The sequence below is a fragment of the Acanthopagrus latus genome, chromosome 22 (assembly GCF_904848185.1).
Source record: "Acanthopagrus latus isolate v.2019 chromosome 22, fAcaLat1.1, whole genome shotgun sequence".
Lineage (NCBI taxonomy): Eukaryota > Metazoa > Chordata > Actinopteri > Spariformes > Sparidae > Acanthopagrus > Acanthopagrus latus.
Genome location: NC_051060.1, coordinates 22,694,298 through 22,714,535, shown reverse-complemented (window position 1 = coordinate 22,714,535; position 20,238 = coordinate 22,694,298). Strand labels below are relative to the sequence as shown.

General features: G+C 45.2%; 1 protein-coding gene, 1 long non-coding RNA gene and 1 other non-coding gene across 4 annotated transcripts in view; 1 reads left to right on the top strand and 2 right to left on the bottom strand.

Annotated features, from left to right (window-relative positions):
• The window catches only part of LOC119013064, a 28,734-nt gene that overhangs the window by 7,996 nt on the left and 500 nt on the right, over nt 1-20,238 (bottom strand). For both annotated transcript variants that reach the window (XR_005072679.1, XR_005072678.1), the window contains exon 2: nt 1,069-1,219. This is a non-coding gene — a long non-coding RNA (uncharacterized LOC119013064). The remainder of the gene's footprint in view (nt 1-1,068; nt 1,220-20,238) is intronic.
• ism2b (isthmin 2b) lies at nt 1,053-11,786 on the top strand. The gene is made up of 6 exons (XM_037087408.1): nt 1,053-1,186; nt 5,216-5,467; nt 6,359-6,692; nt 8,504-8,641; nt 8,719-8,787; nt 8,884-11,786. Exons 1-6 carry the CDS (start codon nt 1,082-1,084, stop codon nt 9,399-9,401), a joined length of 1,416 nt encoding a protein of 471 aa, XP_036943303.1. The 5' UTR covers nt 1,053-1,081; the 3' UTR covers nt 9,402-11,786.
• trnat-ugu lies at nt 20,124-20,196 on the bottom strand. The gene has a single exon. It is a non-coding gene; the product is annotated as a tRNA-Thr (tRNA).

Here is a 20,238-nt window from a genome sequence, read left to right as displayed (position 1 = left end):
GCCATTACACTGCATTCCACGCCGGCCTGTCATTCACTCCGGCCTGAAAATGGTATTTCTCCGTGCAGCAGTGTGCCAGCAGGGTGAGATAATGACTTGTTTTCCAGAGTTCAGCAAAACAAACCTAAAAGAAAAGTATGTGTGATTTTAAAAAAAAAGATTGTAGGAACGAGGGGCATCTGTGGAATATTTCCCCCTTTTTTAAAAAAAATAAATAAATAAAAGAGATCTTGCTTTTCCTCAGTGGGTCCACTTCAGGTCCTGCAGAACTGCACACAGCCTGTTGCAGGTTCCATGTAAACTAAACCTTGTACCTTATCAGGAACCTCAGTGGCCCACTGCACCTCCCTCCCTCCCTCCCTCCCTCCCTCCTCACAGCTGTGAGCAATAAGCTTCCCACCCCCAACTCCTACAGCATCAGCCCTCTGAATGCGTGCGTAAAAAGGCAAGTTTACCGAAACCGGTTGGCTGGGCTGTGTGCGCACACAAACACACATCCACTCCTCGAACCGGCGGGATGAACTTCAGCTGGATAATGGATTAACGCATCAGACAGATAGCAACAAGAACAGAAGAAGAAGAAGAAGAAGAAAAAAGAGAGAGACGAGCATCGTGCTATGAACTCCAGATGTCAATGTATTGGAAGAAAACACCCACCCACCCACGACGGAGTGACTCACAGTTTTAAAGTAGTCGAATAAGCGAGCGCCGGTGCGGACGGGTGAGATTTCTGCGCGTGGGGGTTTATTATTGGACTCGGGATTCTGGTACTTAAAGCTCGTCCGACTTGTGGGTTTTTTTATGGGGAGGAGAAGCGCTGAGCTCGAGCCGCCACACGGACTGACAGCTGCCGCACGAGGCGCCGGTGCCACATATGGATAGCGCGCGGGACACCTCCGGACGCTGGTGCGCATCTTCATAAAGTGCGACGGTTCCGAGACCGACGAGAAAACTGCTGTCAGAAGCCTCTGCTTCCAGAGAATAAACAGGCTCGTTTGGAGGAGAAGAGTCTGAGAAAAGTCTCCACAGTAACTTTTTTGGTGTTTTGTTTTGTTTTGTTTAACGAACCTCAAGCGAGAAGATGCGTCAGGAGGCGGCGTGGAGGGTTCAGATGCTGCTCGTCATTTGGTCCTTGCTCAGTTTGGGGACAGGCTTCCCGACCAGGCACAAGACTGTGGGCCACAAGGTAAGCTGGCTCCCTCACATGGCTGATGCGTCTCTGAAGCAACAGGTTCGGAGAAAAAAAAAAAAAAAAATCACACATGCAGCTGATAAAACTGACTTTCCCAGACAGTGTCGCGGTGCCAAGTGTCCGTTCGCTTCGTGGTTCTGTTGGATTTATCGCTGAATGCCGTTTTGGTGTTATGATCCTGTTATTATAACGTTTAAAATGTCACATGCAACTTCAAACTTTTTTGTTGCAGGAAAAAAAAAAAAAAAGCAAAGTGAATGAAACTAAACTAAATCCAGAGCTCACTGGTGGAGCATGCAGACACCAAACATCAGGGGCATTATTGTGTGATTATTGTAAAAAAAAAAAAAAAAAAAAGAAAAAAGAAAAAAAAACACATATTCAGAGACATTTTTGATATTTTTTTTCAGGTTTTATCAATAGAAGTTGTGTTGAACAAGATGAAATACTTGGAATCTGTGGAATTTATCAGACAAGGTGGGGGAGACTGGCTCTCTGCTGACACAAAACTGACACGAGATCTGTTGGAAGTGTGTGTGTGTGTGTGTGTGTGTGTGTGTGTGTGTGTGTGTGTGTGTGTGTGGAGCTGACATGACAGCGTTTCCCCTTGTCGACACACACCTCGCTCTTCTTCTTCTTCTTCTTCTTGCACTCCCCCTCTCCATGTATAGTAAGGTTTGCCATCGCCGGGCATTCACCCTGCTATCATAAATCCAAACCCAAACACACACACACACTGCACACTGCAGTGTGTGTGTGTGTGCGTGTGTGTGTTTGTGTTACACGCGGACATATTTGGATACACACAGTGTGTTTGTGTGTGTTTGTGTCAGGGGTTCAGTTTTTGAACTCTCCTTCATGTGTGGCCTCCCGTGGATGCCCTGTTGGGTCTCTCTCTCTCTCAGAAGGAGAGAAGAAGAAGAAGAAGAAGAAGAAGAAGAAGAAGAAGAAGAAGAAGAAGAAGATCTCACTGTGGTGTGACTGGTGTGATCTTACATCCACCAAAAGTTGAAGCCCACTGTGTTTCTTCTGTGACCAGCTGGAGTGTGTGTGATGGATGGATGGATGGAGAGGAGAGATTAGTGGAGGAAGGGAGAAAAAGGAGGAGGAGGAGGCTCAGTTAAAAGCGGGTGCCCGGTAACGAGATGCTTATGTAACCAGAATAAGGCGAGCCCCCTTCGGCATCTCTCACACTGGAGCCGAGCGAGGGTCAAGTGTCACTCGTCTGATTGTTTACGTTGGCTCGTTTTTGTGTTAATGTGGAATTTCCTGTTTTTGGTTTTTTGTTGGTTTTTTTTTCCTTTTTTACCCCCATCTCTCAGCGACAGAGCAGAAAGTGGAGGAGGAGGGTAGTTTGTGTTCAAGTGGCCTCTTTTTTTTTTTTTTCCAAATATCGGGACCTGTTCTGTACACCCCCCATCCCATCCACACACACACACACACACACACACACACACACACACACACACACACACACACACCCCCAACCTCGGCGACCTCACCCCGATTCTGCCAGGCATGCATTTGTTGTCCCGTTTTCCATTTTGCAAAAAAAAGAGATGGCGATCAAAGAGCGTCCATAGTTTATTGTTCTTCTGTAATGGTTTGGAAACAGCCAAGTGCAGAGGGCCTTTGATATCTGCGGGCCGCATAAATCAGGGCTGCCACACCGCCTGCCTTCCCAGCCTGCCCCCCTCTCATCCCCTGCCTCCCCCATCCTGTCTCCCGTCCCCCCTCCCTCCCCCCTCTCCCTCTAACCTGAATGTGTGTCACCACCAGCAGTAGCAGTGACAGCACGCCCAAACGCATCCGGTTCTTTTTTTCCTTTTTTCCAGTCGAGTGAAAGCAGGACATAATGTTGGATCTGAGGAGGAGAGAGGAGCGCACACACTGCATCCAGATAGTCTCCCTTTTCAAAAACACCGCATGCCATCAGCCATCGGGGGGGGGGGGGGGGGGGGGGTGCCTTTGATCGGAAGAGCCCTGCTGCAGAGAGGAGGAGAGCAGGATCAGAGAGAATGAGGGGGAGGAAGAGAGGAGGAGGAGGAGGAGGAGGAGGAGAGTGATATACAGGGTGAAAGAATACAGGATCCAGATGTGTAACAAGACGAGGATGAGGAGGGTGTGAAAGTATGTGGCCTCTCTCTCGTGACTCCGGACCTGTGTGTGTGTGTGTGTGTGTGTGTGTGTGTGTGTGTGTGTGTGTGTGTGTGTGTGTGTGTGTGTGTGTGTGTGAGTGTGTGTGTGTGTGTGTGGACGTATGAGTGAACGTTGTCAGATCTGACAGTCGGACACTCGAGCTGAGAAGGATGACGATGAGGTTTCGTCTGAAGTGTCTGACCAACTGTCCAAAAATCCCCAAATTCAAGGCTTTATCTTGTATTTTGTATCTATTTTTTACCATCAAATGACTTAAATGATTATCAATATAGTTGCCAATCACTTCTCTGACGATCAATTAAACCGGCTCTGCTTATATTTTACGTAGCGGCGAAAATGGAATCGAAAACGATAGCTCATAAAACTCTTTAAAAGTCTTTATAAAACTCCATAAAATGCACCCAAAAACACGCTCGAATTGACGTCGACCGTTAAATCGTAGCACTGTTTTATGTGTCGACACGTATTTAAAAGCTCCGCGGAGAGATTTTCCTCCTGATTTGTTTTTTCGGTAGCGTGGTTTTAATCGGTCTGTTTTTTATCAAGATGTGGTTTTCTTGGCAAAAACAAAAAGTTATAATTGTGAGAAACAGCGAGGGAGGCTAAACAACACATATCTACTTGTCACCACCAGTTTGCAGATATCTGAGGAGGGAAGGAGGGAGGAGGGAGGGAGGAGGGAGGGAGGGTAACTTCTCTTCCATCCATCATCCAATCGTGCACGACGGGCTTCTCCTCCAAAACAGACTAAATGTGTTCACATGCTCGAATCTGACCGACCGCATAGCTTCTTTATGGGACAATCACAAGGCGGTCAGTGAAAAGTACGCCCCGTTCTGGAGGCCATAACTGTAAATCATCAACCGTTGGGTCATTAATTCAGGCATTTCTTCTCCTCTTTAGCCCCTCGAACTGCAACCGGATTTGCTCCGAGCGGACCGCAAACCGGCTCGAGGGTCAAAATCTCGAGGTCCCGTCCAATCGTACGTTCGGGATGATATAGACGCGACTGAATTGCAGACGAGGGTTCATTAGATGTGGATTCTGGTTTTCTGACCAGTGCCTGACATGAAATAGATACGTGTCCTATTAGACATGAAACAGACGCAACACACTGGAGGGTCAGACCGACCAGAAGAATCCATTTACAGTGACCATATTCCAGATACGGAACATATATCTCCAGTCCCCCCCGGCCAGTACAGTGTCTCCGTTAATCACCATTAATCTGAGGGATCAACATTTCCTCCTGTTCCCTCCCCGCTAACTGTAAAGGTCAAATGAAGTGGTGGCCATGGCGGCGGCAGCGGCGGCGGCGGCGGCAGCGCAGCAGGTTCAGACACGCTCGCAACCAGCCCAGGGGTCCCACGCCTCCCAGGCCCTCTCATTAAAGCTAAAAGAGGATCTCTCTGGCACAGGCCCCTCTTTGTCCACGGCCTGGATGCCACGACTGTTGTGGGAAAAAAAAAGAAAGAATGAAATGAACGAAGGCTGGTTGGTCACTTGGCTGCTTGGTTGGATGCCTCAGGGTTTTTTTTTTTTTCTGTTTTGTTGTAATTGCTAACCAAGCTACGAAGTGGCTTCAAGGTTTCTTCCTGGAAACAGAGAACTAATTGTTTTTATCCTCGACGATGAGCCATTAGAAATGATAGGCCCTAAAGTGGCCACTGGCTTTTTTTTTTTTTTTTCAAACGTCCACTTGTCTCGGCTGCCTTTGTTCTTCACGTTATTAAAAGCGATGTCTGCCCGCAGTCAGCGCTGATGCAAGCTGCAAGGCATTTCCTTCCTTTTAGTCATTTAATCTTTTGAACCGTTTCGCTGGATCGCTGTTCCTTCATCCCGCGTCTGAACTTGTGCTCACAGGCTCACGGCCACCCGAGTCACAGCGGCGGGGTCCAGTACGTCCCCGAGGCTTTGGAGCAGCAGAACCAGGTCCAGAGTCTCCTGCCCGAGCCGCACAGCCACCAGAGGAGATGGTCGCACCCTCAGCACCGCTCGGTTGGTGTTCTTCCGCAGCCGGAGCCCGAGGAGGAGACGAAACCCTTCATCCTGGATCTCAAGAACTTTCCAGACCTGGCCAACGCTGACATCAACTCACAGAACCCAAACATACAGGTGAGTCTGAGGAAGGGAGACGCTTTTACTTCTTAAACCATGAGAGGAATATGGGCTAATCTGAGAGACCGGCCTGCGTCTTTCTCGGCTGTAGAGTAATAAACTAAAATTATGGGCTCTGTCATCGTAAATTTGGGCCATTAAGTCCTCATCATCTCCCTCTAAACTGACCCAAAACATTTGTTCTGTTTGACTTTATCTCTTGGCAGTCGTCCTCTCCAACTCCGGTTAGTTTAATCAGGATGTGGTCAGACTGGTCTGCATCAAGCACCGAGACTGATACAGTTTCTGATGGGTTTTCATGTAGCATACCGACCAGAACAACCTTTACACCGAGGATATATTCAGCTAAGACAAAAGAACGTATTTCCAATCATCATAAGTCTTTCCTGACTGTGAAATTAATCTCACATCAGTTAAAAGTTAAGAAAGACGTTTTTTGCCTCCCCCTCCCGGTAGTCTCCCCGTCGCCTGGTGTTCACATCAGCTGAAGTGGGAGCTTGGAAGTACTGTAGCATCTAGGATGAGTCATATTGAGGTAATGAGAAGTAGTTACCCATGATAAATGCTCACATTCTCCCCCTGAGAGGATCATTTGATTGGCTGACTGATCGCGCTCACGTCTGGCTGGCTGATTTATATCCGGGGAGCGGGTTCGTTAGCTGGGAAGCTTCTCTCCGCATTTGAGATAGTCGATTTCCCGAGGAGAGCGTGAAACTCGATCGCTAAAGCTGCAGAAAACTATTGGAGGACGCTCCAGAACAAACAGAGTTAACGCAGCAACATCGGACACTTCAGACTTGTTGCTGTCCAAGATCATATCAGTGACGTGGACGAATGCGTTCGTAGGTCACTTGATGTTGACAGACTCTCTCTTTTTTTTCGACGCAGGTAACCATCGAGGTGGTGGACGACCCCCAGATGGAGGTAGAGATGGACCTTGCCAAGGAAAAAGACTGGCTACCGTCCTCGTCCTCGTCCCCCTCCTCCACGGTTGATTGGCTCGGAGGGAAGAAGCTTTTCTGGCCCCTTTTCTGGAGTTACACCGACGCCGATTCCAGCGAGGACAGCAACAGTCGCTCGGGCGCGGAGGAAACTGGCGAGGAAGAGGAGGAGGAAGATTACTCCCTGGATTACGGCAGCGAGGAGCCCTTACCCAGCGGAGTGGGCGGAGACTGGGACACGCATTGGAACGAAGGCTGGGATCCGATGCAGAGCTACTATGGTAAGGTTTGCCAAGTGGTGCGCTCGCTTGTCCGCTATCACAGCCAGACAACATGTATCCTGGGGGGGGTCAAAAATGGACAATATCGTAACCAACCACTGAATTTATCTTATCTGAACGTATCAAAAAGAGATCGAGATGATGGGACTATCTGTCCGAGAGGGACGGAGACAGAGAGTGAGGGAAGACAATGGAGGGAGAACAACAGCGTGGCTTAAAAAGGCTGCACGATAACTGTCTTCACAGTCAGGGAGACCCGAGCGATGCCAGCATGCGAGGCAGCATGAGCACTCGACCATCAGAACATTGTGGGTTACAAGCACTTTGAAGTCGACACTGGTCGTGCTGGTCGCAGAGGACGGCCTTTTGAAGATGGGTCCGATGCGCTCGCTAATGGCAGCGTGAGGCCGGCACTGTTCCCTGGGACAAAACAGCCCTCTGCTTGTGGACAATTAGAGGGCAGATTGGGAACACAGAATGACAGGGGCCATTCGGCCCGCCCTTTCATCTTTCCCCGGGACCCCATGGGCCCCCCCCCCACCCAGACCCTGGCGGCCCTCGCTGCCCTCTGCGGCTCGGCCTTTTGAGCCAGTTCAAGAATTTCGGGGGGCTTTCGGGGCGCTGCATAACTTTTACAGCTCTTGTCTCCCTTTCTAATTCTGCCTTCCTCTGGTGGGAAAAAAACTGTTGTGTCTCAGCTCGCACAGACCACTTATTCAGTGGTAAAAATAGTAAATGAGAGAGGAAGAGAGAAAGGTGTATACGGAGAATGAAGGGAGAGAAAATTGCAAACAGAGAGAGAGAAAGAAATCAAAGAAAGAAAGACAGAAAGATAAAAGTCTGCTGGGCTGGGCAGTGGGTAGGCCACTGTGTGTGGGTCCTACTGTAGATCACAGTGCAGTTATGGTCTTACCACAGCCTCAGCCTAAAGCTCTCTGTCTTCAGAGACATTTCCCACAGATACAAACCAGTCCACGACTGATCTGGAGCACTTGAAACCTCTGTTGTTGTAGCCCAATCTCCAAAATGTAGCAACAGGTGTCTGAGAACCTTTTTTACCCTCGTCTGTCGTGTCAATATATAGACTTTATCTGTTTAACCGTTGTGCATGTAGACAAGCCGGCAAAGGGCAACAATGCCTATTAAGTGGTCACATCTAAAGACTCGGTGAACATAAATCAAGGATGTCTGCCTTCAGCTTCTTCTGTAATTAAGACTCTCCTGAGACCTCATTCCCGTATGGCCACATGGCGAGTTGGCAGCGCCCACAAAGTAAAATTGGGTGCTCGCTACACCCAAGCTGGTATTTCTGCACCCACCTCGCCTTTAATCAGGAATGACTTGTTTTCAGTGTTATTAACACCACAAGGAAACATGGTGCGGAGGCGGACAGCCACAGCACAGCCTCTCTCTCTCTAATTTTACCGAAGCCTTCTTAAAAAGAATATGGGTTTTGCTTTGGGAAAGGTTTGTTTAAATTTACACAGACTGACATAGTCCAGAAACTCTGAAAACCTATTCTGGATTGGACTCTTAAAGTACACACCGAGTTCCCTGCAGCACTAAACTGTAGAGTGCCATGTTGAGTTTGCAGGTTTTTTTTCTTTTTCTTTTTTCCCCATCGAGCCTTTGAAGCTGCTTCCAATTTAGCTTGTTAAATACGCTGCGTTTACTGATTGTAACGTGTTCCTGAAAGCCTGACGTGGAGCTCCTGCGACCGCTTTCTGCTCAAATCTGTATAGACGCTGAAGAGTTTCCAACACTCTGGCTGAGTTTGCGTCACTCATTGTGTTTGATTTTCCTCTCCACAGAGAAGGACACAGACGAGTGGACACCCTGGTCTCCGTGTTCGGTGACATGTGGACACGGCGAGAGGAAGAGGACCAAGTCCTGTGGCTACTCGTGCACTCTGACGGAAGCCTCCAAGTGCGACTTGGAGCCCTGTCCTGGTGAGATTTAATCTCCATTTTGAGAGATTAAAAAAGAAGTGTGTTCATCAGCTCATGTACCACTCTTATCTTTGCAGGTGACGTCAACACAGTCGTAGAGCCTTTCCCCTTCGAGATGGAGAACGGCACAGAGCCATTTGGGACAGGTGAGTTCCTCTGATGTGTAGTTTTGACTGCAGCATACGTTCTTCTGTAAAACACAATTTCATGTGTTTTTTTTTTTCCCGTCCTCCTCCCGACAGATGTGGACAGCTGTGAGAAGTGGCTCAACTGTAAGAGTGAGTTCCTCCAGAGGTACCTCCATCAGGTGCTATCGGAGCTGCCCAGCTGCCCCTGCTCCTACCCCTCTGAGGTGGCGTACACCGTGGTCAGCGTCTACGACGAGTCTCACGGCCGGGAGTTCCGTTGGCGTGATGCCAGCGGCCCGAAGGAGCGCCTGGACATCTACAAGCCGTCGGCGCGTAGCTGCATCCGCTCGGCGCTCTCCGGCGACTCGTCGACTCTCGCGGCGCAGCACTGTTGTTACGGCGAACGTGGGCGGCTGATCACACGCGGGAAAGGCGCGGGAACGCCGAACCTGATCAGCACCGAGTTCTCGCCCGAGCTGCACTTCAAAGTGGATGTGCTCCCTTGGATCCTGTGCAAGGGAGACTGGAGTCGCTTCCACGCGGTGCGGCCACCCAATAATGGACTGAGCTGCCCGGAAAACCCCCACGAAGACGTGTTCATGAACGAACTGGAAGAGGCCAGGGAGTACTGACAGCCAAAACTACCACTTCACTCAGAGAGTCAGAGGGCCCAATCCTAATCTGAAGAGACTGCCTACCTTAAAAGTCACGACCATACTACGCCTGAACCATGCATCAAGCATTAACATGCATTGACTGAGAGGAAATGCTCATTTGTGATTGGGAGATTTGTGTTTTTGTTTTGTTTTTTTTAGATATGATGCTGAAGCGTGGCTGTCTCAGAGTTAGGATTCGGGTACAGCGTCCTGATATCAGGCTCAGCTGAACTGAACTGAATTGCAAGAATGGAAAAAAAAAAAAAAAAAAAAAAATTGCAGTGTTCTCCCATCGCTTGCCAATCTGTTCCACATCTGGCATGACATCAAGCTCTCTCTCCCTCTCTCTTCATATTCAGTTCGCTCTCCTGGGTGCGTGTAAGCATGATGTCTACCTACTGGGTTTTTTTTTTTTTTTTTTTTTTTTTGGTGGTGTCCTGGAGCGCTCGTGATTGACAACAGCAACATATGGTAAACATCGTGATCACGCTTCTCGTAGGTTTTTTTTTTTTTTTTTTACTTTTAGGAAACGTATGAATGTGGGCTGGTCACACTGATTTAAACAGACAAACACATGCATGGGAAGAGTCCAACAGATGAATATCCCAACTATGCTGCTACAATATATAAAATCCTTCAGGTTTTTTTTTTTTTTCTTTCTTTTTTACAAAGGTATTAAGGTGAACAAGACGACAGGACATCTGTAGACCCAGAAGATGCCACGGGGCGTTCACAGTAATGCACTTTTCAGCCAGTCTTTTGCAACACTAAAACGATTAATGCTAGAAGAAAGTTTTTTTTTTTTTTTTTAAACCAGAGAAGTAAGCTAAAAGGATCCAAAACATCCTGCTGTCATTATCTAGCTTGCTAGTGTAAGAATTATGAGACTAGCCCTTCAGCGGTAAATGGTCACACACATTTGATTTCATGTGTTTCCTCACGTGTTCACAGCCAAGGAAGACATATGATCTGGGTGCCAAAGAGTTAAATATCAGACTGGTGCCTGTGTAAATCCAGCCTCCGAAGTCTCTACGGTGCAAATGTAGGATAAAATTAAGCTCTACAGTGAGCAGATTGTGCTCATAGATGTTCTCAGGGGGACTAACCGACCAGGATAAACATAATTTGTTCATTTACCTCGACAGTGGAGCTCTATTGGAACGTGTACAAAGTGTATTGGGGTACAGATTAAGCAGGAGGGTATCGGATGTGTAATCCAGATTGGAAAAAAAAAAATCGATTAACGTAAGAAGGAAAAAGATAAAATAAATAAAGCTTTCAGAAAAGCAATCGGAGCCCTTACAACTGAGTAGTTGTTGACGCATTGTGTGTGGTAGAAAAGATGTCATTGCTGTTTAAGCTGTTGGCTTAGGGGTCTTTGGGTTTATGTACAGAACTTGATTGGATAGAAAGGACATTCCTCCTCAAGTAAACATTCCCGAGAAGGTCCTGTGGTTGGATTCCTTAACCTGGTGAGCGTATCAGTGTAATATACAGACAGTAGTCTAGTCGTAGCGGACGGTGGTCTTCCACAGAGGAATGAAAAGGCGGACGCGTCTCACTCTAAAGACAGTGGCATTAATTCTGTGTTATTTACTCATAAATACCTTTTAATAGAACGCCAGGAACTGTCCCTTCTATCCAGTCTAATTCTGCGGACGTTCGCTCCAAACCTTTTTTTTTTTTTTTTTTTTTTTTTTTTTCAGGAATTCTGCTTCCAGATGTGCTCATGCAAACACGCATTCACATGTTGGAACCACCGATTTTTAAAGGAAGGCACTTTATTTAAGGTATATATATGTATAGATATATAGATAATGCATATCTATATCTATATATATATATACACACACAAAAGATATATCAAAATGTACTCATGTTTGCCATTTGTTGATGATAGTGTTTATTGTGGAGGGAAAACTCGCCGGAAATGCTGCATTGTTCTATGAAAGTGCGTATATATCAAGTGTCCTGTTGAGGAAGGCATGATGATGATGATGTTGTGATTTTTTTTCTGAATCTAGTATTACATATATATGGTGTTGTACAGTATTTATTTGTCTGTTCTCTCTCTCTCTTTTTTTTTAAAGTTTGCTGAAGCTTTGAAAATGTCTATACTCAACAACGGTGCACTAATCGGACTGAGAGAAAAAAAAAATAAAAAATGAAGGCACCCGTTATCGATTTAAGAAAAAAAAAAGAAAAAAAGGGAAACCACTCGCCCTCATAACCTCATATCACTTCATACAGCAACATCAAGTGTCTGTGTTTCATTCTGCTTTGTACTGCAGTGCTCTATGAATATGTTGTTGCGAATTATGCTGAAGAAATATATATAAAGACCTTGCATTCATCATCTGATTTCTTTTTTTTTTTTTTCTTCTTCTCCACACTCGACATACACTGTGTAGTGGAGCCAAGCATAACAGAGAGCCAGAGAGAGAGAGAGAAAAAAAAAATTCCTGTAACACAACTGGCTAGTTATGCTCTCTATTGACCCACATACCAAACTTTTCCCTTACCTTTCTCCAACAAGACAGGTACAGTGCGGCAGGCGTTCATTTAAAGTGCAAACATGTCACTTCATTGGTTTGCAGCGGCGGGGTAAATCTAAAGACGACCAATCAGAGGGGCTGTAACAGGACCAGCCAGAGATGAAAAGTGAGACAGTCCACTCAGGTCCTGTCCTCCAAATACCTCGAATGTCTGACAGTTACTTTAAATCATGGCTTTAACAGCACTGCAAGGAGTTTTCAACTGGTTATGACGCAGTCTGTTAGATACTGGTGACCTCTGCACTTAAACAAGACCATCAGTGAGGATGACTGCTTCTATAATATGTCATGAAATTAAAACTTGAGTGATGAAGATGAACTGAGGAGTCAGAGCGTGAGGACAGAAGCTGCTCTGTAGAGTTATAGTGCCAGACGGCAGCAGAACAACTGGATTATAATGACATTCTATTTTTCTTTCTGTCATTATTACGAAGACGAAGTGTTGAACGAGGTTTACTTTGTTTCACCGTTGTCACATGACAGTTATTAATCTTACAGAGCCACAAACAGAGGCGTTACAGACACGTTATGCATCCTGCAGACAGCTTGTGTTAAAAAATTAATACCGTCTTTCTTTCACTCACTTCCAAAACAAATGAAAACCAGATCAGGATCTTTTACGACAGTATTGTCCACAGGCGCAGCCAGATTCAACAGAAAATTTCTACTTTTATGTTAAGGGAATAGTTAAACTTTTTTGGGAAACACACTTATTTGCTTTCTCACCAAGACTCAGACGTTAGGATTGATGCCGCCCTCGTGGCTGCTCAGTGAAGATTTAGCTTCAGGTAGCGGCCAGTTAGCTTAGCTTAGCACAGAAACTGGAAACATAACATCTGTCTACAGGCATCTCAATTGCTCACTATCTTACATGTTTTATTGGGTTTGTTTTTAGAAATCTTAGTGTAAAAACTATGGATTGCAGTTTTATGAGAGGCAATCACTTGGCCAGGAGTTGTAAGTATTGTTACCGTTGGATGGAGTCGAGCTGTTTCTTCGTTTCCACCATTTACAGTCAGCTAAGCTAAAGCTAAGCTACGATAAACTGGCTGCTTGTTATAGCTTCAAATGTACCGTACAGACACCAGAGTGGTATCCACCTTCAAACATGAGCTGATCGCCAAAACTGCTGAATTCTTCTAACTTTATTCCCATGTAGGTGATTTAACTTTCACACACAAAGTTACTGAGGTGCCGTCTATACTCACTGAGAGTCGCCTCCACACGGCTGAGTTAGTGAAAGCTGTGCTGCTAAATTGTTTAATAATCCATGAATACCATTTGTGGTTTGGCGTGTGTGTGTGTGTGTGTGTGTGTGTGTGTGTGTCGTCCTTGATGAGAAGTAATGTGCAACATGTGACCCTCATCACTCATCTGGACTTCACCTTTTTTAAACATCCAACAGATCCTGAACGCAGCGTGTGAGCAGCGTGTGTGCAGCCGCCGACCGAACCGACGGCATCATCAAACATCTTCCTCCTCGGTTTAACTCTGTTTTATCGTCCGTGTGTTCCTAATCTAGCTCTGGTTTTTCTTTTAAAGTAGACTTCACAACTAGAAGTCAAGAGTCATGCAAACATTTTCTGTCAGACTTATAAACAAACAACCGCGGCCCCATTTTTTTTTTTTTTAAACCCGTGCATGCTTCAGGATACACAAATGTGTTGTGGCCGCTCTGCTGGTGATTCAGAAGAAGACCGACACATTGTTCATGAAGATGATTTTTCAGTTGTGGTCGAGGACGAAAGCCACAAATCCAAACACGAAGGGTGGCGGCGCTGGGGTGAAATTCCTTTAGAGGTCCTTTATTATGCCCATTTTCAGGTTCATGGTTTTATATTGGAGACCAACCAGAGAATGTTTACACACTGTCCACTCCTGCAGCGCCGACATTCATCCTCTGTCTGAACACCTGTTTGTTTTTTTAAGGCCCACCCACTAAAAAGCCCACTCCGCTCTGATTGGCCAGCTCTCACAGACCTGAGCAGGAATCGCAGCTCTGCCAGTGTTTTTTATTCTGTCCTACGCAAGCGTCCTCCACAACCTCTGTAGTCGCATTTGGCCACTCGTTGGCAACGTCAGAGGTTTATAATTCACAAGTGGGGTATTAACTGATGTATTTCACGTCAGAGCAAAACATGAAAATCTCTTAAGCTTGTGTTAACAACAGACTGAAAAAAAAACCCCAAAACAGATTAAAATAACCCGCTGACTTTTGTTTTTGGACTCATTCCTTTGGCCAGTCAGCTTACTCAACTCATCTTTCTCCAGAAAGGCCATCTGCACCTTTTGGATTCAGGTTCCAGAGAAGACAAAGCTGGACATCAAAAAAAAAAAAAAAACATACAGAAGGTTCCACTCAACCACTCAGACACAATCGCCCGTCGCTCATACACACATTTTAATAACCTCTTAAGCCTCAGCCTGCCTTAACGAACGGCCGCCATCGCCGTCGTCCATCTCCGCCGCGGTATGTAGGTTGATCTATTCCCTCCCATCATGTTGTCTGTAGCTATACTCTTTCCAGAGGATTAAATAACATTGAGATTAAAAGTTCAAAGGTCGGGGTAATGCAAATCCATAGGCTTAGGCAATCCGAATACTCCTCTTACATACACTAAATCCTGCGGGTCACGATGTCTATCCCCCGCTTGCTGCTCTCGTTGACCCACGAGGAAAAAAAACAAAAAGCGAGGGTCATAAAGCCCGGTGATGTGTTTACAATAGAACGTTGGGTCAGAAACGGGACACAATTAGCGGAGGATGTGCTCTGTTAGTGTACATAACCGAGGAGGTGCTTAGAAATCCATCTATCCGTCCATGTGGCGAGTGTCCGCCGCGGAGCGAACAATAAGGAGCTTGGTAGGTCTACTATGGTTCCTTCAGCGGTTCCTAACTTGACTACAGATGAGTGGTGCGTGGAGGGGAGCCAGACACATGTTGACCACATTGCTGCCACAGAATAACAGATAAATAACCGCAGATGTGTAGACGGAGGAGAAAGCGGCGAGAGGGAAAACAGAGGAGAGGGGAGAGAAAGGGAACATAAAAGAGAAGGGGAGGTTTCAAAACTCTGCGGCTAAAAGATCTTATCTAAAATATTGAATGGAGCGAGAGTTCCAGGGGCGGATGCGTTTAAAAAAAAAAAAAAACCTGGGTGAATACGCTTCACAGCTTATGGAGGACATGTGTGTCATGTCACTGTGCGAGAGCGCTGCTGTGGTTACACAGAAGTTCAAGCTGACCGAAATCGCTGTCTAGCAATTAAGCGTGAATTATTTCACACACACGCACAAAATGTGTGAAAAAAGACGGCGTCGCCATGCAAACTTCTGAGTGCACGCTTCACCGTGCACCTACCTACTTTAGCCGGTGAATGCGTGTGTGTGTGAGATGTGATTCATTCCTTTAGTTATAGCGCTGGTGGCCCAGGCCCGGTGCCAGCGCTTGGTGGTTGCAGATCTGTTTACTTTTGTAGGCTGGCAGGAACATGAGATTTCCTCTGGGTGTACTGCGGCTGGTCGACCTGCAAACAGCATGGCCCTTCAAGTCTTTTGCTGCTCCCGTTACAGGCTGCCTCACCCCCGCCCCCCTCTCCTGCAGATCACTTGTGCTGAGGGTAACCCCACGTAAACATAAACTCATACGGATAGTAACAAGGGCTCATTGAAGTCATGAAAACCAACCGACGTGCCGCGTTAATGCTGGCAAACATGAGCCTGCCCAGACACACTTAGACATTACTTGAGCCGCTCTACCAACGAGACTAATAAGAATACCAGTGGAGTTTAGGATCTTATGGATTATCTGGAGTTCGACTGATCCCATTCCTTGGCTTGCTTGACACACACAGGAGAGCCTTGTTCTGAGACAATCAACAGGACTAATCTCAGGATGGAGCCTCCACTCATGAGCAGCAGCAATGCAAGAGTTATGGACAACGATTAACACTTTACAACAAATAAATTCAGCTGTAGGGGAGGCAGGTTGGACGTTTGTGAGGACGTCTGGGCACAGACACGCCGAACGAACTCTCCGAATGGTGATGAAGGCCGACTGTTGCATCGCCTCAAGGCGCATGTGTATCGGCCAAAAAGCTGCACGAGCTGAACACACCGCAAAGTCCGACTGCATGAGAGTAATCACCACTCAATACCACCAGGTAGCGATAGTGTGTATTCATCGTCCAAAAGAGGAACCGCTGTACCAATGAGACAGCTGGTTTAGCAACTTCTGATAGAAAATAATAAACAATTCAGAACCACTCGTGCATCCAGCAACTCTGTCCATCTGTTGAATGGCCGACTGAGGTCGCCTCGTGTTTTATTGATTCCTGATCAGTATTAGTCATGCTGCCTGTAGCTTGAGAGCTAGCTGTGGCAACACTCAGGATACCATCATATAAAACTGATGCAATAAGCATTTCTAAAGCATTTGTTTTCATTGGGTTTAGTCAAAGAAAACAATCTGTTCAGCTATCGCGCTTGGCTCTAACATTATTATAACAACGATGTTATTATAACAAGATATTTATAGGCACAGCTCAGCTGGGAGGCAGTGGCACTTGTGCAACGAGTGTCAAATACTCCTGGAATGCAAGTTGTATTTCATACGAAGATGTTTCCACCCTTTCTCGAAATGTTAATTTTACAACTGGTACTGCTGCCAGATCTCTTGTGTGAAATCAAGCCACGCTTTGGACCGAGTCCTCCCCTCCACCGTGACTCCTTCTTGCTGCTAGTATCAGGTTGACGTCATTGTTTTACAACATGTGAAAATGTAAGATAAAAAAAAAAGACTCTGATCCTCGATTCCCATCCCTCAGACCTGACGGCAGGCATTAGACATTGTTTTGTATATATGATCAACCAGTTTAGAACTCCTTGCAGCTGCTTTTAGATATTTTACAAAAAGAACGAAAACATCAAACTTGAAGTGGTGATGAAAAGCCACATGATCACAGAAGTCAGTCTTTATCCTCTGGGGGCCATGAATGTCTGAGGATAGATAGATATAGATGTATCTATAACATCTATATAGATTTTAGTTTTTTTTATGATGTCTAGGGTCAAAATGTTCTCTCCTCTTTTACATTTCTCCTACTCCTCAATGTCGCAGACAGAGTGCAGGCAAATTGTTTATCAAGCAAGACCAATATTCAGCTCAATAATCCCAACACTGGACATCAATATCCTCAGAGAAGTCTGAATAACTGACATTCTTTGGATGAACCAGACTCTACAAACTTTTGTTTGTTTACTCATGTCCAGTGGGAGTCTTAATTTTCTCCCTCTCTCTTTCTCTGTTGATAATATAATCAAAAGAGCAGCCAACACAATACCTTTGGACATGAGAGCGGCCTGCAGATCCAGTAGTACTGAGGCGGCAGCCTGCCAGCCATAACAACATCAAACAGCTCCTCGCCTCCAGCGTTTACACAGAGCCAAGACCCCGGACCAAAAATATGATTGCTCGTTCTTTTTAAGATAAGAATGCAGACAAGCTTGAAGGTTATTGCGAACAATATGTACAGGTATGAAGTGGCCATAGTGGTAGAAGTGGATGGATCATAGCAAACAAGCACTCAGAAAGTGATACTTCAGGTCAGACGAGGTTTCTTGGATGGACCAGAACGTTCCGAGATCAGAGATAAGGCCTCTCGGGAATGATGGGGACCAAAATGAACGACATTCTTCGTTAAACGTGCAAAACGCAGGCATGTGTTGACACAAGAAAACATCATTCTCGGTGTTACCAGAGTGCTCCCGCAGTTCATGTTCTCACAGACAGAACAGAGGTGGGAGTGTACCGGAATGATGTGGAAACTGATAAAGAGCGTCCCCTGCAGGACGTCATCCCGAAGTGCAATAATCTGCCTGAAAATGGGAAGTTTTATTTGTAATCTTATTCAGAACAACATTAATTCATAGTAGACTATTTTTCCAGAATTATTTCCACAATCATTTTCAAAAAATCCTGCCAAATACATAAAGTTTTTTCTTACGAGGGCCGAAACTGAAGACACAAAATGAGACCATCCGACCATCCTTAGATTAAAAAAATCTAATAAATAATAAAAGATCCTGCATTTTAATTCATATTATAGTTTTTAGATTTACTGTTTTTTACCATATGGCAGGCCGACAATTTGGGCAGCTCTGTCACATGTATTTAAAATTAAGCACAAAACTAGACACACTTTATTATATGGCTGCAACTAACTATTTCCATTATGGATTGATCTGATGATGTAACTGATTAATCAATGAATCTTTAAAAATCTCTGTAAAATATTAAGAATACTAGGGTATCATTGAAATGTCGTTAAATAGTAGATTTTCAACTTTGGGGATTTTTGCTAAATAAAAAAAAATTCTCAAAATAAAACAATGCAGAAAATGGTTGCAGATGAATGTTTTGGACATTATCTGATTGATTATTCAACTAATCTTTAATTTCCCTGTTCCATTGTCGGGTTAAGTGGTCTGAAAAACGCCTTTGCCGTACTTTACGCACTTTAACATGGAAGCGGTGGAGTGCAGATGTACACTGCCTCTCGTTTTCATGTTGGTAATTCCGCCCCACGCTCACTTTGACTCTGAAAAAGCTATTAGCAGCTCAGTTTACCATGAAAAAATAATCCTATAGCGAGCGTATATCACCGCCCACGGGTTGAGATGGGGCTCAGATCAGCGTGCTGTTCATTGCTCCCAGCTTCCTGTCAGCCTAAATCATGTTAAGTAGGTGAGCGTATGACGTGGAGAGGAGGATGTGTTGAGCTTTTTTGGGGGGTTTTATTGGTTGAAGTGATAGCATTGTTATTATCACATTTCATAGCTATTATCATTTTTTTTCTCTTCTTACAATATTTCTTTGTACACACTGGATGCTGTGTAATGTCATACAAGAGACATACTATCAATTTATAGCAGTTCTTGAAGAACGGTACGTATAAACGACAGCAGAACTGCTTCCAAATCAGATTTTTTTTTTTTTTTTTGCCTTACTTACTTTGTCACATCCTCGCAGCAGCTCCTTCTACCACCGCCGAATGTGCCAATATATTTACACGAGCAAACATAAGCGCACATTTGTTTCACAATGTCCATCTGCGTCACTTAGCCTATCACTTCTGTACGCGTCTCTTTAATAAACCTTTGTGAGAATCTGTGTTGACTCAGATAATCGCCCTGCTCCTCCAGCGCTCCGGGAGACGAGTGTAATTGTATAAACCGAGGGAAAGTTTTCCCGCTTCACCGGCTGAGGTGAAAGCAGGCGGGATCTGATGTGCGAAGTGCGTCTACTTACGTAGCTGTGCGCTCCGGTTGGCAATTCTGGGTCCTGTTTTCAGTCATGGAGGAATTCCCACATCATCTGATTCGTGTGGAATTAACTGTTTTTTTTTGTTTGTTTTTTTATCTTTCAAATTTGAAAAGTTGTAAAAACTTTTTAATGCACCTCTGCGTCATGTTCATCACGAACTGAAGCTTACAAAGTGCAGTGTGTGCACGTCACACAGGCCTACTTCTGCTTCATTAAAGAAGAGATAACTGCTCAGTTAACAGGGGCCTAGAATGCAGATTAGAAATATGATAAAGATCCTACAAGACCGCGACTTCAAGGTTAGTTATTAAAAAATAAAGAATGAAAAGTGAGCATTTCCCTCACACAGAATCTAATCTCATCTGTCCAAAACTGTGTTTCTGATGAACAGATGAGCCACATATCTACAAGACTATGGATCAAAGTGTGGTTAGATTGGTATACAAATAAATTCATATTTTATGACTTTGCTGTAGCATATGTAATGTAATTTTGAAAAAAAGTGTCCTGGCAGAAATGAAATGTCTCCAACTGATTAATCCCACATTTCCCTCATACAAACATGTTTTTCTGGTGATAATGGTTAGTTTTATAACCTCTGATCATGATTTTTCTATGGTCATGATACTAAAGCACTATACTTTATTTTTCAATCAAACAGAAGTCAATATGAATTCTTCATACGTGTTGTTGTACCTTCCGTTGCTGCTAGCAGGCTGTAGTTATATCCCGTGATGAATCCACATAAAGTTGGTCTTACACTTCTGTGCCTTACAGGACTTCCACTCACATCTAAAAGTGAAAAATGTTGTAACCCGACAGGCCCCAGCGAGGATCGAACTCGCGACCCCTGGTTTACAAGACCAGTGCTCTAACCACTGAGCTATGGAGCCTGTTATACCGCCCCGTGTGGTAGATCATATTTTTGAAGGCAC